Source organism: Apis florea, unplaced genomic scaffold (assembly GCF_048593485.1).
Source record: "Apis florea isolate Af1SG1 unplaced genomic scaffold, ASM4859348v1 contig_3696_pilon, whole genome shotgun sequence".
Classification (NCBI taxonomy): Eukaryota; Metazoa; Arthropoda; class Insecta; order Hymenoptera; family Apidae; genus Apis; species Apis florea.
Genome location: NW_028256809.1, coordinates 3,250,178 through 3,266,595, shown reverse-complemented (window position 1 = coordinate 3,266,595; position 16,418 = coordinate 3,250,178). Strand labels below are relative to the sequence as shown.

Genomic DNA, 16,418 nt, shown 5'->3' with positions numbered 1-16,418 from the left:
TATTCCTCAATTATCCTTTATTATTCCTTTATTATTTATTAAGTATATACTATGTGTATAAATAAATGATAGTACATTGATTCGAAGAATTGTATTTTATTACATAATGGTTGGTTTAAATTTACTATTTTTTATGTTTGTTATTTACATTTATAAACCAATTTTAATTTCTATTATTTCTAATATTAATATATTTTAATTGTTATATTTATAAATCGTAATTTTTCCTATTGTATAACCGATCTCATTATTTATAATGTAATTTTCAATGCACATAATGGTGATTTAAAAATGGAAGAATTTATTTTATTATTATTAAAGATTTTTTTTATAATATATATTATTACATTAAAATTACATTATGTGTAAAGAAAATTTATAACACTTTAATTTATATCACTGTAAAATATTATAAACTTTATAACAATACATATGTCAAACGAAAGTTTTACCTTAAAGAAATATTTAATTACGAAAAGAAAAAAAGGAATGCAAAAACAAAAAAGAGATATTGTTAATTTCATTAATTTATAATACGAAAAATATTCATTTTTTTTCTTTTCAAATTTAATTTTATATAAGATATGTATATTTTAAGAAACATCTACTTGTTTTAGATAAGAATAATTACTAATCATGCGCATTGTGATGCCTAGATAAATATAATTTTTAATTATCTTCATAGGATTTTTTCAATTACAAGAAAATTTAACACAAAAATGTTTATAAAATACATAGATTTATTAAAAAATAGTTATTATAAATGTATTATATATAAAAAAGGGTTAATACATCTATATTTCTATTTCCAGTCTTTTTTAATATCATATATAATATTATCCCTTGTTTTTAATTATTCAACAATTTCAACTGTAAATATATATCAATAAGTGATTTATAGTAATATTGCATTTTGTAAAAAAATGTATATTAATAAATAAGTATTTTGGTAGCTTTTATTTAATTAATATTATATAAGATATATACATGCAAAAGATGTGTCCATGTGTTTTTAATTCTAATTCTCATAACTTTAATAAAGACAGTAAAATGAAATTTTCCTATGAATATCGTGATAAAATTAATATCTCAATTCGTTCTTGAGATATTAAATTTAAAAAAAAATATATATGAAACGTAAGCAATAATGGATGTATATTGCAACTTTGTGCTTTTTTATCTAGTTATTACTAATAAATGCTGATCAATTTATTGTAAAAAATTGACAATATTTATTATATTCATTTTTTTATATTTTTCGATTGCTAACGTTACAATTTAACATTAACAAGCAACGAATTTTTAATGAAAAAAAATATTTTTAAAAATATAGTATGTTAGTATATATAAATACAAAATTTACATTTTCTTGTTCCATGTCAGAAGAAGAGTCACTTTGAAGTCACCTTACTATTTTATTTTATTTTACTATTGTATTTTCTACAATTTTCAATTTATAAAAAAGTTATTTTATAAAAAAGTCGAAAAACTTACAATCATTAAAATTAAAATTTGACTTTAAACAAAACGAATGAAATACAAATAGTAAAAATTTGGTGAAAATAATATAAAACGTTAAAATGTTAAAAATGATCTAAAATAAATAAATCTGATATAGTACATGCGATATCACACATCCATTATCTTATAACTATAACTTTCCATTATTTCAATTCTACTAATTATTATAATTTAAATTGTCCTTCAAACTGACAAGATATAATCACAATTATTATTACACTTTATCACAGATGCAAAATTTTTAATATTCATAATGAAAAGAAAAATTTTGTAACGCAATTCATCCCCTCATCTATGTCAAAAATATATCTTACTCGATTAATCTTACAGTATATTAAGTCCTAAAATATAGATGAAGTCCTCTCTTAAGATCTCTTGCATCAAACGGTTCGTTTTACCTCTCGACTCAGGCATTAAAAAATCAATACACTTGAACAAAAAAATGCACGTCAATCCGAAATAATAATATACCGAGTCGAGTCCGACATTATCGCTAAACCTTAGATATATTTTCGACTGGCCGAAATAAAGGATATCGTCGTAAATCATAACGACGATATAAGCTACGTCTTTCAATTCCGGGCTAAATATTTCGTCGATAATCACGTTAGGTATCATCCCTAGCCCTAATTGAAACGTTATCTGGTACAAAATTGCGAACACTATTATCAGGTTATTGACGCTCACACTGTTGTTAATTCTGTTAACGAACGTAAGATCGAGGGCCCAGATAATTAACACGCACATGCACAGGATCGTAGATTTCATCACACGCCATCGTCTTCTCGCGTTTCTCAACGTGATGCCGAAGTAGAAGGCGAATACAAGCGAGGTGGTCAGAATCAAGATCATCGCTATATTCGCGTCGATCATATTTTTCTCGTATATTATCAGAAAATATTCCATAATGCAGAAATACCCGTTAGAGTGTTGCAACGTGATCAACAGGAACGCAATGTACAGGGCGTATATGTTGTTCGGGAGTAGCACGAGCGACAACTTTTTCAACCAACGTTTTCTATTTCCGTTCGTAATACTTCGTAATTCATCGTTCGAAATTCGACCGCTCTTGAACCTGTATTTTCGTCCGTTGCTCGAATGCGCTCGTATAAGCAACACCAATTCCTTTTTCGCTTCGTCGAGGTTAGGTGTATTCTTGAAAAATGACATCGCCTGGCAAGCTTCGGTCACATAACCTTTCCTCACCAAGAAGAGAGGACTCTCGGGGAAAATTGCCAGCAACGGGATGAACGATATCGACGCGTACAGAAGAATCTTCACGAGCGTTGTTTCACACACGAAAGATCCCACGGTGAAGCTCATCAGCCATCCGAAAAGCACGCTCGTCACCGACAACGTGGTCAACGCTTCTCTCACACTGCCGTCCGCCATTTCCAATATGTACATAGGGTACACCATGTTGGATATACCTACACCTGTGCCGAGGATTATTCGGGCGCCGTACATTGTTGGCAACGTTGCCGCGCTCAATACGAGGAACCAGCCTGAGACGAAAAATTGGCAGGATAACAAAAGGCAATTTTTAGGACCGATGACGTGGACCAAATTGTAAGTTAACAGTCGGCCGATTATAGAACCGATTCCCTTCAAACAGACGATCCACGATATTTCTTCGTTCGTCATTGGGAATGGCAAGTTGTTGTAGGTGCCGTTTTTTAATCGTGGCAGAAAAACCGTTGTCCATCCTTGAACCGTGCCGGTGATCACCATGATAAGGGTTGCTGAAATAGAAGATATGTTTTAGCAAATCGTCGTGTATAACTTGTACGTATTATGCAATTAATATAATTTAATCGTTTGCTATTGAAGGAAAAAAATCATGTACCGTAATATAGGATAAATAGAAATATATAATTAATAATTAAGCAATTAATTATATTTTTTAATAAATTAGAAAAAGAATTGAATGTTGTAAGATTAAGTTATTTATAGAGAAAAAAATTATTTAGTGACAAATATATTTCAATGTTCATTTTTAGTACGACATAAAATACCAACCGGAAATACATGCTATCCACTGGTTCCATTCTCTTTTGTTAAATCTCGATTCGTTTCCCGTAGAGTTTCGCGCGAATAGTTTGCACTGTAAAATAAATGTTTATTATAATATTACTGAGAGAAATGAAGATATATTTGTATTTTCGAAAAAAGAAGGAAATTAACAAATTATTCTTCTTTTCTTCTTTCTTTTTTCTAACTCTTATAATTTAATCGCTATTAATAAGTATTCAATTCAAGAATACTTATAAAATTTTTGAAATTTAATTAATCAAATATCAGAATAATCGATCATGTCTGTTACTATTAATTCAATATCACTGTGAAATATTTTATATTTATTTAAAAAAAATTATTATTATATTGATATTTTATTTATAATTACTTATTTTTAAATAAAATATTTACCATTTTTTGAAAAACGATAGACATGTTTGCAAAAATAAGTTAATTTTTCACTTCACACAATAATATATTAAAGTTTTCAAAATTTTTAAATCACTTTCACAAAAAATTTTCGAAACTTTTAAAAAATTTGTGTCATCATTCTTCGAATGATATATAAACTGAAACGATAAACTTATATGTTTACAAGATGTAACTTATAAGATATAATCGATGATAATATGACGAGTGTTCGAAAAGAACTGAACCGTCAAGATTTTTTCAAGAGATACAAATACTTGTAGGAATTATGCACGCTAATTTTGATTGGTTTTTAGGGAAAATGGGAAATGGAAAACCAGCCAATCACCAATGTACTAATAAGTTATGCAGGAAATAGATGTCCTTGTTTGGACGCAAGGGTCTATGCGCGCTCAGATTTTTCCGCTGGGTCTGATCCTTGACCGGGAGGACCGTTATGTTTTGTTACTAATGACCACTTAGAATTACCGTGTTTATGACACCGTTAGCTATTGAAACACCATAAAATAATCTTTAGCTATTGAAATCACCATAAAATAAAATCTAAAACACGGTTCCGAATACTAAAAGTGATTGTTTCGAACGTTAATATTTCCCTTTAGAAGTAGCTTTATATGCGCGAAAATAACGGCTTTGTAAATCGTTTTGGAAAATTCTTCTGTGTGAGTTAATATGATGAGCAATTTGTGATTACAATTATTATAATTTTAATTTTATTATAATTTTATTGAAATAGTACGCGTAGTAATTTTTTTTTTTTTTTTTTTTCCGTCTTTACGGGTTTTGACACTTTTAATTTAGCACAAAGTAGGACTTCTATTTCGTATCATAGTTATTCTCGATTACTATTACCGGTAATCGCTAATCATTTGTGGCCATTCTATAAGCATTCTTCTCGTAAAATAGCAGTTAAAATATTTTAATACAGCTATAAGTGGAAAATTAATACTGTAGAATAGCAAATCTGATTTTTGTTTGTAAAAGTATCAATTATTTCATTTAATATTATAATAAATCGTTAGATGTTAATAAAATTAATAATATTTAAATTTGAAAATCACTAAAATTATTAATCGTTGCGTTGAAAAAAATATCTTTTTTTCGGTAAAGAAAACGTATGCTTCTTTCTGTGAATTTCGTTTCTTGCAATTTTTTATACGCATAAAGGGATAAGTCATCATTTTCTAGTAAGCTCATAAAGCGATAAATATATTTTTAGAATTTAATCATTTATTATTATTATATAACATTTATCCTAATCAATATTTATATTAAAAAATTTATTTGTTTATTTATTTACTTATTTTTTTTTTTTTTATACATATTAACATTATTGAATTTAGAAGAATCATAAATGAAGGTAATTATTTGGTAAGAATTTATGATAGGTTTTTTTTATAGATAAAAAAGTTTGTTGACAAACAATAATTGGTGACCGTCTTGGATCTTTACAGTTATTACATGTATTTTTAATAAAACATAGTTAAAACATTGATTTAAAATGATTTAAAATCAATGATACATTGAAAATGATCAAAACGTATCAAGTTTTGACAAATACGACAAAAAAAAATTTTCCGGTGAATTTTCAACACTTCGTCCGAAAATCGACATTATATAATTTCAAAATTCTAATATATATTTATTATTTAATTAATTTATTCTCTTATTATTTCACTAATTCAATTATTTATATCAATTATTTATTTATTTATGATATATAAAAAAAGGAATAATAAGATCGATTAGATATCAAAGATATCGTAGAACAAGCAGAGACGTAGACAAGGAGAGTAAATAGTGGAAGGAAGACAGAGATAGAATAAAAATTATGGAATCAGCGCCATCTCCAGAGTGCCGCAAACGAAACACATGTAAACAAGGAAAGCAAATAGTGAGAAAAGGATAGAGATAGGATTAAGAATTAACCGTCAGTGCCATCTTTTGCATGTCGAGAACACTTTTTTAAAGAATCATCTTTCTGAAACAGTCAAGAGATGGCGCTAATCTTCAATTCTTACTTTACTTTATCCTATTTGAAGAAATATTTTTGATACTCAAGAGATGGCGCTAATAGTCAATTTTTACCCTATTTCTATCCTTTTCCTATTGTTTGCTCTCTCTGTTTGTGTGTTTCATGCGGCACTCTAGAGATGGCACTAATGTCACAATTTTTAATCTATCTTTGTCCTTCTCTTATTATATGCTGTCTCTATTTATATTCGCTATATTGCTAGAACTTTATATTGATATTATAAACGAAATTATTGTTAAAATATATATTATAAATGCATATAATTTATATATTGTACAAAGTTCAGATAAAAGTATAGTAAAAAAGGAAGGATTTTTTACTTGATTTTTTATTCTCATCTTTAATATTTTCAGCAATGTTTGAAGTCATTCATATCTCTTTATTTTACTCAATTTCGACAAATTCTATTCTCTTCTTTCACGCATCGAATTAGTAGATGTAATATTTATCGCTAATAGAAAAAAATATCATAATATCATAATATTATTTCAAATTAGAGTGTAGAAATGATTTATTAGAATTAGATTTATTTGAAATATCATTCGTTTCAGGAATGATATGTATATTTTGCATTTCCACACATAATTTATAAATTAGAATAAAAAAAATTAATTCCAAGACTTAGAATTTTTCTTCCATATTTTTATTCCATAACTCATCTATGATAATATTTTATTTAATATTTTATTCCTAAATTAATATTACATATTATAATTTTAAAAAATTATTTACGTTTAATATGTGTATACGTGTGATAATTATAAAATTAATATATTACAAAAAGAAGTATTTAGTGAATATTTATAGATAGTTGAATATTTTTTTTTATTAAAAATTATTGTCTTTTTATTTTATAATATTTATCAATAAATAAATTCTCATGAATTTTTATTAAAATTATAAAACATAAAATTTTATTTCATTCTTTTGAAAATTAATCAAAATAATTACTATCATTCGTTTCTCTTTGACTTAAAATTGTAAAATCAAAGATTCTACATTAAGAGGAGTGCAAGTCAACTTTTATTAACTTTTTTATGAAATTATTATTTCAATTCAATATTAAGTACAAAACTGTATATACTTTCATGCGAAAATATATATCTAATTTACAATTGCATTTAAAAAAAGTCACTAATATTAGATATTAATTAACAAATTATCGAAGACGCTAATATTGTTTTTAAAAATCAAATATCGATAACAATCGATGTGTGTCTTTTACATTGATTTCCATCGAAAATGACCGTAAAATTTTCTTTTCCTGTCGGTCTTAGCAATTTCGTGATTCGTTTCACACACCGATCTTTGACTTTCTACTTTTTTTACCCTCGATATTTTTTCGGACATAAAAAAGAATAAACTATATTACAATTTCCGGTCTTATATTGTGTTACACGTTCATAACATAATTTTATTGTAGGAAAATTCTATTCGGTAGTTAGGTTTAAAATGATTAATAGAGAGCATCGATCGTATGAAAATATTACATTGCATTTAATAAAATAAATAATAATACTTGGATTCAATTAATCAGCGTCTATCCGATAAACATAATGATATGCTTTTTGTGTAGCCATTATAGATAAATTTAAAACATATTTGGAGTATTACATATTTGAAACATTTATAATAATCCAAATTCTCGTATGTAAATAAAATTAATAATAAGAAATTAATGAAATATTGTACTTACGTATTATAATTTCTGTTTCTTTTTAAATCTTCATACACCTCAGTATTATTAAATCGAATTGATTAATTAACTCAAATACTCATTAAAGACAATAAAACAAGTTTTTCGATTTTAGTAGACAAAAAAATCGAACTGCAATGTTAAAATTCACGGGAAAAGAAAAGTACAGCAATTTAGAAGCAATTCGTTCGCGACGATGAATGGAGCAACCGGTGGAGTGTAAACAGGAAAGGTCATCTTCCAGTTTCCTTTCTTTTTATCGTTGACATTTACACCTCGAAGTCGGTATACGGCTCCACTCGAATCGTAGCCGCGACAATAGAAGCGGCGTAGGAGCAAAAGCTTTTGCTGTGACCGCATCACCATCTTTCCGTGGGCATTGCTGGGCCCACAAAAGCGCCGCCATCTTGATTTACTGGCGGCAATTGTCAATAGGCTCGATTGTCGAGAAACGGCGACGTATTCTCGCTGAAAGGTCTCGATAGATTGACCTGAAAAATGCTTCTTCGCTGTTGCTACTTCACTCTTTTTCACCTGCGTGTGGTCCAGCATCCAGAAATACAGTCCGTAAACTGCTTCGCTTACTCTTATCGAACATCATATCTAATAAAATAAACTACCTATCGAGAGTATTAAACCCGAACGATTGAATAGTTTTCAGATTTTCGTCGTTTTTTATAAATCATTTCTTAGGACGAATTAAAAATCACTTCAATTTCAAAACTCGTCTCGAAACGATTCTTCAATTCTTCCAAGCATCGAGCGTTAAGACGAGATACAATACATCGTTTTCCTTCCATCCTTTGCGTATAAAATTAACTAAATTCGTTCGATCCCTAACCTCAAACCCGCCTCGAAACGAAAAATTTCTATCGAAGGCGAAATTTGAAAACGGTTGAAATCTCATCCGGGTGAAGATGCAAAGCGTTGAATAACAGCGTCGCGGTGTGATAGATGGGTCGCATGCCGATCGTTCTTGTTGGGCCCCCATTAAAGAAGCGTGCGGGCCTCCAAGTCCAAGTGTTGGCTCGCTTTTACAACCACGCGAGGTCCAGCGTGGAAAGCGCGAGAGTGCGAGCGAGGAACGGGCTCGAGGAGTGGAAAGAGCGAAGCTCTCCTAAGAGGAGAGAGGCTCGGAGAGAGAGCTTGTGGCCCGCAGTTAATTGCCAGCATTTAATGAGCGCTCTTTGACGCGCCGCGCGAACCGCCGCTGTAACACTCGTAATGGCCGGTGCTTTTCTGACGACTGCCCTCCACGACTCTTCTCCTTTTCTCTCCACCGTGTGGACGACGATGTACCAGTTCTCGAGCTGCCAATGTGCGTTTCTCTCTGCCTTCTACTAACCGTACGCGGTTTGCGTGGCCGGTAAATGAAAATGGCCGCGTATTATCGAGTGCCACGCTCGTGCACGTCGGGTTGCATAGGCGGATGGATGCACCGACGAAAACCACTTAAACGATTGAGATATTAGCTGGCCACGGTGTGCGAGGGAAGAGGATGGAACGAGGATCGCGGAACAAGTCGTGTTTCAACGTGTTCCAACCGGCTCGGATGATAGTTTTGTTGAATCTTTTGCTCTGTCTTTGTATATCGTTCTCTTGATCGTGGTTGAGCGGTTGATATTCATCACACGAGTGAATATATTGATTGGAAACGAAGGATGCATTTTTGACGGGGAACTTCGTTTGCATGAATTTGCCAGGAAATGAATATTAAATTCGTAGAATAGAAATTTATCGGGAATTCGTATATCTAAACGTTCTATTGTATTCTTTACGTAGGATTACATATTAAAGAATACATATGTAGATGTGTTTGTAAATGGTAAAATAATAATTTTTAACGATATAACAGGTAAAATTGGATATAACTTTAATTTTATCTATAGGTAAATGAAAATTTTCTAATTTTATTGAACGATTGATATAATGTAAATTACGAAATGTACGCCCATTGTATTAAATTCTAAAGATTTATTTAAAAACACTTACGCGATTTTTCATACAAAGTGGAAAAAATATTAAGAAAAATATTAAATTATTAATAAAATAAATACACAAACTTTATTATTACTCCTTTAAAGATTTCTAAGTAACTATTACGCAATTTAAGAAAAATATTTAAATGTTAACACGATAATTTCCACCATATCGAAGAAAAACGATACGGATTGATATTTTAACATCTGTTGCTAGTTTGTCGTCGGTATTGTTGCATCTCCCTTGAGAACGAAGTTTTTCATTGAAATATCTCGAGGAATACGTCAGAGATTGTGCTGCTCTCGTGGAAATATTCTCTGAGGACGAAGATCCACCTAATTGTTATCCATTCACCCCTTTTCTCGTGGCTGGGCGCGGCTCGTTCATCCCTTTCTTCTCGCATCGAGTGAAAAGAAACAAAACAGACACTATTACTCATGCATTGACGTATTTTGACAAGTCTCTCGGTGTCGCATAGTAGAGACAGTTTACCCTCCTACTGGCGTGGCCATAGTTCGGAACAATTTGCTCGCGAGAACCTGATGGGCGTGATCTCGACGACGATTAATTTTACGAAGAGCGAAATTTTTTTGAAAAATTTTCGTTTCTGTTAGACCGTGCGTAGTATCGTGTGCCTTTGAAAAGAATTTCGTTTTTTAAAAAGTTTTTCTTAGAAATTTAATTTAATTGATTACTAATCTGGAAATTAGCTCTTTTAACTTACATGTCTACACTTGTCTTGGATATAAATTTTAATCGTTATAACAAATTTTTTACGAAGAACGATAATGAAATTAAAATTTATCTGTGATGCATCGTGGTGTAAATAATGTTTTAAATTTAAGGATATGGTTTCGTAATGGGCATGCTTATTAAATATCATATTACAAATATTTGTAATATATTAATTCTTTACCTGGATTCGCAAAATATAGATCTTGGACATTTTCACGGAAATTTTTAATGAATCATTCCCGATAGACCAATTGATCATACCTGAAAGTCTCGAGACTGTCTTTGAAAATCGCTCTTGGGACCAAAGTTCGAATTGAAAGATCTACGTCCATTGGTGATGGAAGTTGCTCCTGAGACTTCCATTCTGATTTTCGACTAAATTGTGCTTTTGTCTCGATATTCCGTTGGAAGAAGAATTCCAGGATCTTTTATAATAATGTTGTTTAGCTTCGTCGAAAATTCGAATCTTATTTATTATAAAATTATATAATGTTACAATTAATATTATCATTCATTATTAGAAGAAAATTAAAAAAGAAATTTTGAATTTATTTGTAAAGTATTTTATCTAGAAGCTATTCTAAAATTAATAAAGAATACAAATTAATATTCATAATATCGATAATGAAAAATTGCATTTATAATAATAGAAATTATTTCATTATAAAATTCCATATTCCCCTAATAAAAGTCCATTAACAAATAGATTAAAAACAGATAGATACATTTCCTAAAATTCACAGGAAAAATATAAGAATTATTCATTGCCTGTTAGTAACAACGAAAGAAACATGATTGATTTCGTATTTCCTTCTCCCTTTAAAAAATAAATAAACAGCAATTAAATAACTCAAAGTCAAAAATAACAATTTTTAAACACAGCCCATTTCGATCGAGTTCAAACTCTCATTGCATTCTACTTACTCCCGAAGAAAAAAATTGATTCTCATTCCAACCCTCCTCTTGCCAATTTCGAAGGGGTAAAAGAACGAAAAGGTGATACGATATCGAACCAATTAATCCACTGGAGACTGGATTACACCACTGGATTTCACTTTAATCAGGTTGAACGAAGGGCCAGCGTACAGGCATTTTACGTGAAATTTATGTAGACCCCCCCGAAGAAGAAGGGGGAACGAAGCACCACACGAATCGGACACGCTGTTGCACACTGCTGCTCGTCATTAGAGGGATAATGCATATCTTAATGATTACGAAACGAAACACTGACACGATGCCTGGTATACGTAAGCGCGCCGGTGAATGGCGACTGGCCCCAGGTCTGGGGCCCATCCACAATCTTGTAACCGTCCCACGCTCCTGCAATCAGCTACCCATAAACTACAATCACGACACGTGCTATCCTTACTGGTGGATCCTTACTGTGCTCCCTGGTAAACAGGCGATAGACTGTGAAGGATTAAATCTTAAAGGGAGATGGATCTCGGAAAGCGTAGCATAGAGCGATTAACCTGGCGGTGGTTGCATGTTGCACTGTCGTTTAGGTAATTAACAGGGATTTCGATGGGTTTCGAGATGTTATGGTTATGCATGTAATTTTATTCGTGGGGCTGGTGATAATCTTTTCCATGCGATTTTCGATTTTATTTTTCTTCTTTTCTTCTGGAAATCGATTGTAGATTTCAAATTTGAAATTTATGCTAATCTATGTTGGTAAAGTTATCTTGGTCAAAGTTAAGTATTTTAGGATTCGTACATAGGTAAATTATTTTTTCTGATTCTTTTCGGGATAATATGTAACTCTTATAATTTTCGTGATATATTATAAATTATTATAATATATTGGATGATTGATGACGATCCTCTGTGAGATAATTTGTAATTAACATATGTTATTTTGTACCTTTATCCGATATATGATCAATTAGTAATAGAATTAGTAATAGAATGAATAAGTTTTATTCGAGCAAATTATTAATTAAACTGAAATTAAAATTAGATTAAAATTTTCCAAATTAATAGTTTTCCATTTTCTAATAATAAAATATTCTTTTCCGTTAAAAATACCTTCGAATTATTGTTCTTTTCATCTAAACAAGATTCGAAATTTTTAAATGCAATCGAAATATATATCGTGTTTGAGTTTCTATTTCCAGGAAAATGTAAAGAAATATATCGATAAAATTTTTGATCAATTCCCAATTTTATTTCCAATATCGATCAACGCTTTTAAATATGTCGAAATAAAATTCAGATTAATCGTTAATCGAGCAAAATTCCAATTGTAATCCAACACTTTCCTTGTTCGTATTTGTATTGTGTCAAATATTGAAATCTTATAAATACAACAAATCCGAACGTTAATTCTACTTGGATCGATGCAATAACAATATCTATAGTTCATAATTCGTCGCGTCGCGATTATTAATGCGTTATTAACTGCGTAAATATTAATGAAGAATTCAGAGAAAATCAAGTTGTAAATGGCGATGCAAGGGGGTCCGCGTATTAACATGGTTGTAAGGCCCATTGTGCGTTGGATTATGACGCTCCTCCAGATGATTCCACCTTTGCTTTTCGGCTAATCTCCAAGGTGATTACACGCGAATCAGAGAAGATTCCTTTGCCACAGCGGGGAATCATCTCGAAATGTCTAATGCCTCTAAGAAAGGATGAAGATGATTGATCATTGACGAATTAAAACGTGTCACGTGATCTTTTCAAATTTGTATCGTAACCCTTTTGTTGCTGCGCAAAAGCGTTCGAAGAGATAACTGAAAGAAGTTGGTCGTAAGTTGATTTTTCGCTGCAATAAAAAAAAGAATATGATAAATTGTAGGTATTACGTTTATTGATCGTGGAAAAAAAACGATGATAAGATTATAAAAAGAGTCTGTCTTTTTGCAAAATAGAAATTTTAATCGACTCCAAACTTCTTATATATTATCATCATCGCGTTCCTATTTGATTTCGATTATTAAGATTGTCTTTTGCCATCTTTTCGAACAATTTATCGATTGTTGTATAATATTGAAAGTGTTTTTACAAAATTCGTTTTTTTTTTTTAAATGTATCATTGGATACTTTGTTTTCTTCTTTAACAAACAACTTATCCTCTTTCTTTCTACATTTCGTTGATATATTTGCTTATGGAAACATTTACGTTGGCCGATAAAGACCGATAAATTTGGAAAAGTAGAATCGAATCGAAATAAACTAATAGTGAAAAATAAATCTTACAAAGGAAAAGAGAGATTAATGAGATGTCTGTATTAAAAGATAGATATTTTTGATATTTATGTACATAAGAATCTACCTACGTATGATCGTACCCATAATAATAACGTACAGATTAATAACGTACAAATTATAACGTAGAAGAAGATTTCATAAATAATGAATAAACCCACGTTTTTAAAAATATGTGGGTATATAGGCTCAATATATTATTTTGAAATTGTATTGTAAATTATGACAAACTTTCATATATCTTTCGTATAATGTTGAATAGATTATTCTCAAATCAATAATATTGTTTAAATATTATAGGTATGAGGTATGATTCCTCGTTACATTTTGCAATTTAGTTCAATGCTACGTTTGTTTTAATTAAAAATTTAAATATAATTAATACGTGTACAAAAATCTAATCAAAATTAATTTTTATTATTTATAGGAAATTTAAATTATCTTTTTATTGCATAATATTAATATACGAAGATAAAAGTTATAAAAACTTTGCGAAGCAAATTTTTTTTAAAAATAAATAAAATAAATGGGGTGCAAGATTTAGTAGATTTAATAAGGTACTGTTTGAACTTCGGTTGTTTGAACGAAAAATTAAAAATAACGAGAATAATCAATAGGCTCCTATTATATGTGAAATTAACTTGTTGTATGAATTGTTTGTCTTCCGACGGGTTTATATAAATGGAGTTCTATTGTACTTCACTTTGGATATTTCATATCTTTTTGCATACCATGACCATATTCTATAGATAGATTTTGTATTTACGTACTTATACGAACTAGATGCAAGATATTCAATTTTGGAATTTTAATCGTTAAAAAATTTGTATCTTTCATTCTCTACGATATTCGACAAATAATAATTATTCGTCATTTAATCATTAAACAATAATCTTCGGGAAGTGTTTAACTTGGGCATTAAAATAAAATAACATTTTCAAGCATCGATATTTGATTTAAACATCGTATAAAATGATAGACACTTTCAAATCTGTTATTACCATTTGTTTAAAAATATTCTATATTTTAATTCAATATTTTCTCCCAAACTGCTTCAAATTCGAGTCCTACCCTTCTCTTTCTTTTCCCACGTCGTTCGCATCACATTACATTTATTCCTTTATTTTACGGATTTTTCCGTACATTTAAATTTTCCGCAAACATCCGCAATCTACACGTTCATACGCGATCCAATGCATATCGATGCCCGCCTAACATGCGCCCATGCGCCACGCCGTTAAAACGCACAACGACCTCCCTAAACGTCGTCAAACATTTCGTTTAGCTACCGATCTTTCCTCCACCGGCCGGTCAGGCATCGAAAAGGAGGTTGAAGACTCGTGGAGACCAGGCCTGCGCTCGCGTACGAAAGGAGAAGGTCGGGCGGAGTCATGCAAGAGACCACCTCCACCTTCAGAGGGTCACCTTCGAGGTGACCAATGCACCGCTCGACTAGAGCCATCAAGGTGCTTTTGGACCCAGATGTTCCCTCCTCGAGAGGGCCCATGCACGAAGGCGGAGCCTTCTTCGCCCTCGGTCTGTTATACACCTTTCTTTTCCTTTCTTTTTCACTCTCTCAGCCTCCTTTGCCTCCGTTCGAATCGGCACCCGAACAGTTCGAGCCGAGACCCCGAAGCAAACAGGTCTCTCCACGATCGTTCCATCTTGCATCCGGGATAAGATCCGTTTCCGTTTCGTCCATAACAGGGTATTGACAAGTTTCGTGAACACGGTTGTTATATAATTCGTTGCAGGGGGCCAATCTCGAGCTCGTTTCCCCCGCGCATTATCTTGTCGATAAGTTGATTCGTGTGAAGTGGTTCGAGGGAAGAGGATAGATCCTGGTTGCATTTTTTTTTTTTTTTTTTTTTTTTTTTTTTTTTTTAAATATCGGCTTTTCTTAACCACGATTGACGTTTTGTGGTGGCTTGGTGATTGTCCCGGAGAAACCGATTAGCTAGATGGCAGTCAGCACTTTGAACATGGCACCTTATTTCACTGGATACCCTTTTCAAGGTAGGTTGGTTCTGCGTCCAGTGAGATGAATCGATTAATCATGTTTTCTTTTTTTTTTTCTCTCTAAATTTTCGATTTTTAAAATCAATGAGATTTTTTTTTGAGGTCGAATGATTAGTATTGATGGAGTTGATTGGTCAATACTTTGTAACTGATAACGATTTTTACTTGTTTCATAAATTTCTCAACGTTATTGGTTAATATTAATAAATATTATCCGAATATCTTTATGTTTATATCAAATTTTAATAAAATTTCTTTGATATAGAGATTGGAAAAACAACTGGTTCAGAATAGACACCTATATTAGATTTTATTTTTGTTAAAAATTTTATTTTAGAATCAACGATGAATGACATTTTGATTCTGGTTGATTTATCTTTGATTCATCACTGTCTGATATTCAAATCTTTGTTCAGTACATTGTATTTCGTGTCTAACATAAAAGATGTTACGTGTTATTATAAATAAATAAATATCAGTTTTGTTTATCGACTTGAAAGAAATAAATTTTTATGATTACTGTTCTTAATGTCTGTTTCGTGGTATTTTAAGCAATGTTGTTTCTAATGGAATATACCGTCGGATGAACGCCTACGATTGAAGGCTGTCCGACGCAACGTCAGTAGAAAGGCTTTTTACTCGCTAGACACCTATTAACGAATAAATATTTGTTATTTAATTTTATAAAATTCTATTTACTTAACACATGTACAGGAAGAATTAATTTATACATTTCTGTTTTGTTTTTCTTTTATTTTGGAGAAGTTTATTTTTTTT

General features: G+C 30.8%; 1 protein-coding gene across 1 annotated transcript; it reads right to left on the bottom strand.

Moving 5' to 3' along the window:
• Positions 1–16: 16 nt before the first annotated feature.
• Positions 17–8,103, bottom strand: LOC105736577 (facilitated trehalose transporter Tret1-like). The gene is made up of 2 exons (XM_031919059.2): positions 7,971–8,103; positions 17–3,263 (listed from the first exon to the last, which is right to left on the bottom strand). Exons 1-2 carry the CDS (start codon positions 8,101–8,103, stop codon positions 1,846–1,848), a joined length of 1,551 nt encoding a protein of 516 aa, XP_031774919.2. The 3' UTR covers positions 17–1,845.
• Positions 8,104–16,418: the final 8,315 nt, after the last annotated feature.

What these genes read in the sequence shown, in the direction of transcription:
- LOC105736577 (XM_031919059.2), bottom strand. Translation starts at nt 8,103, where the DNA reads ATGGCGGCGCTTTTGTGGGCCCAGCAATGCCCACGGAAAGATGGTGAT. An exon ending in CCGTATACCGACTTCGAGGT is followed by an intron (nt 3,264 to 7,970) that starts GTAAATGTCAAC and finishes CTTCTATTTCAG; the next exon opens with CAACCCTTATCATGGTGATC.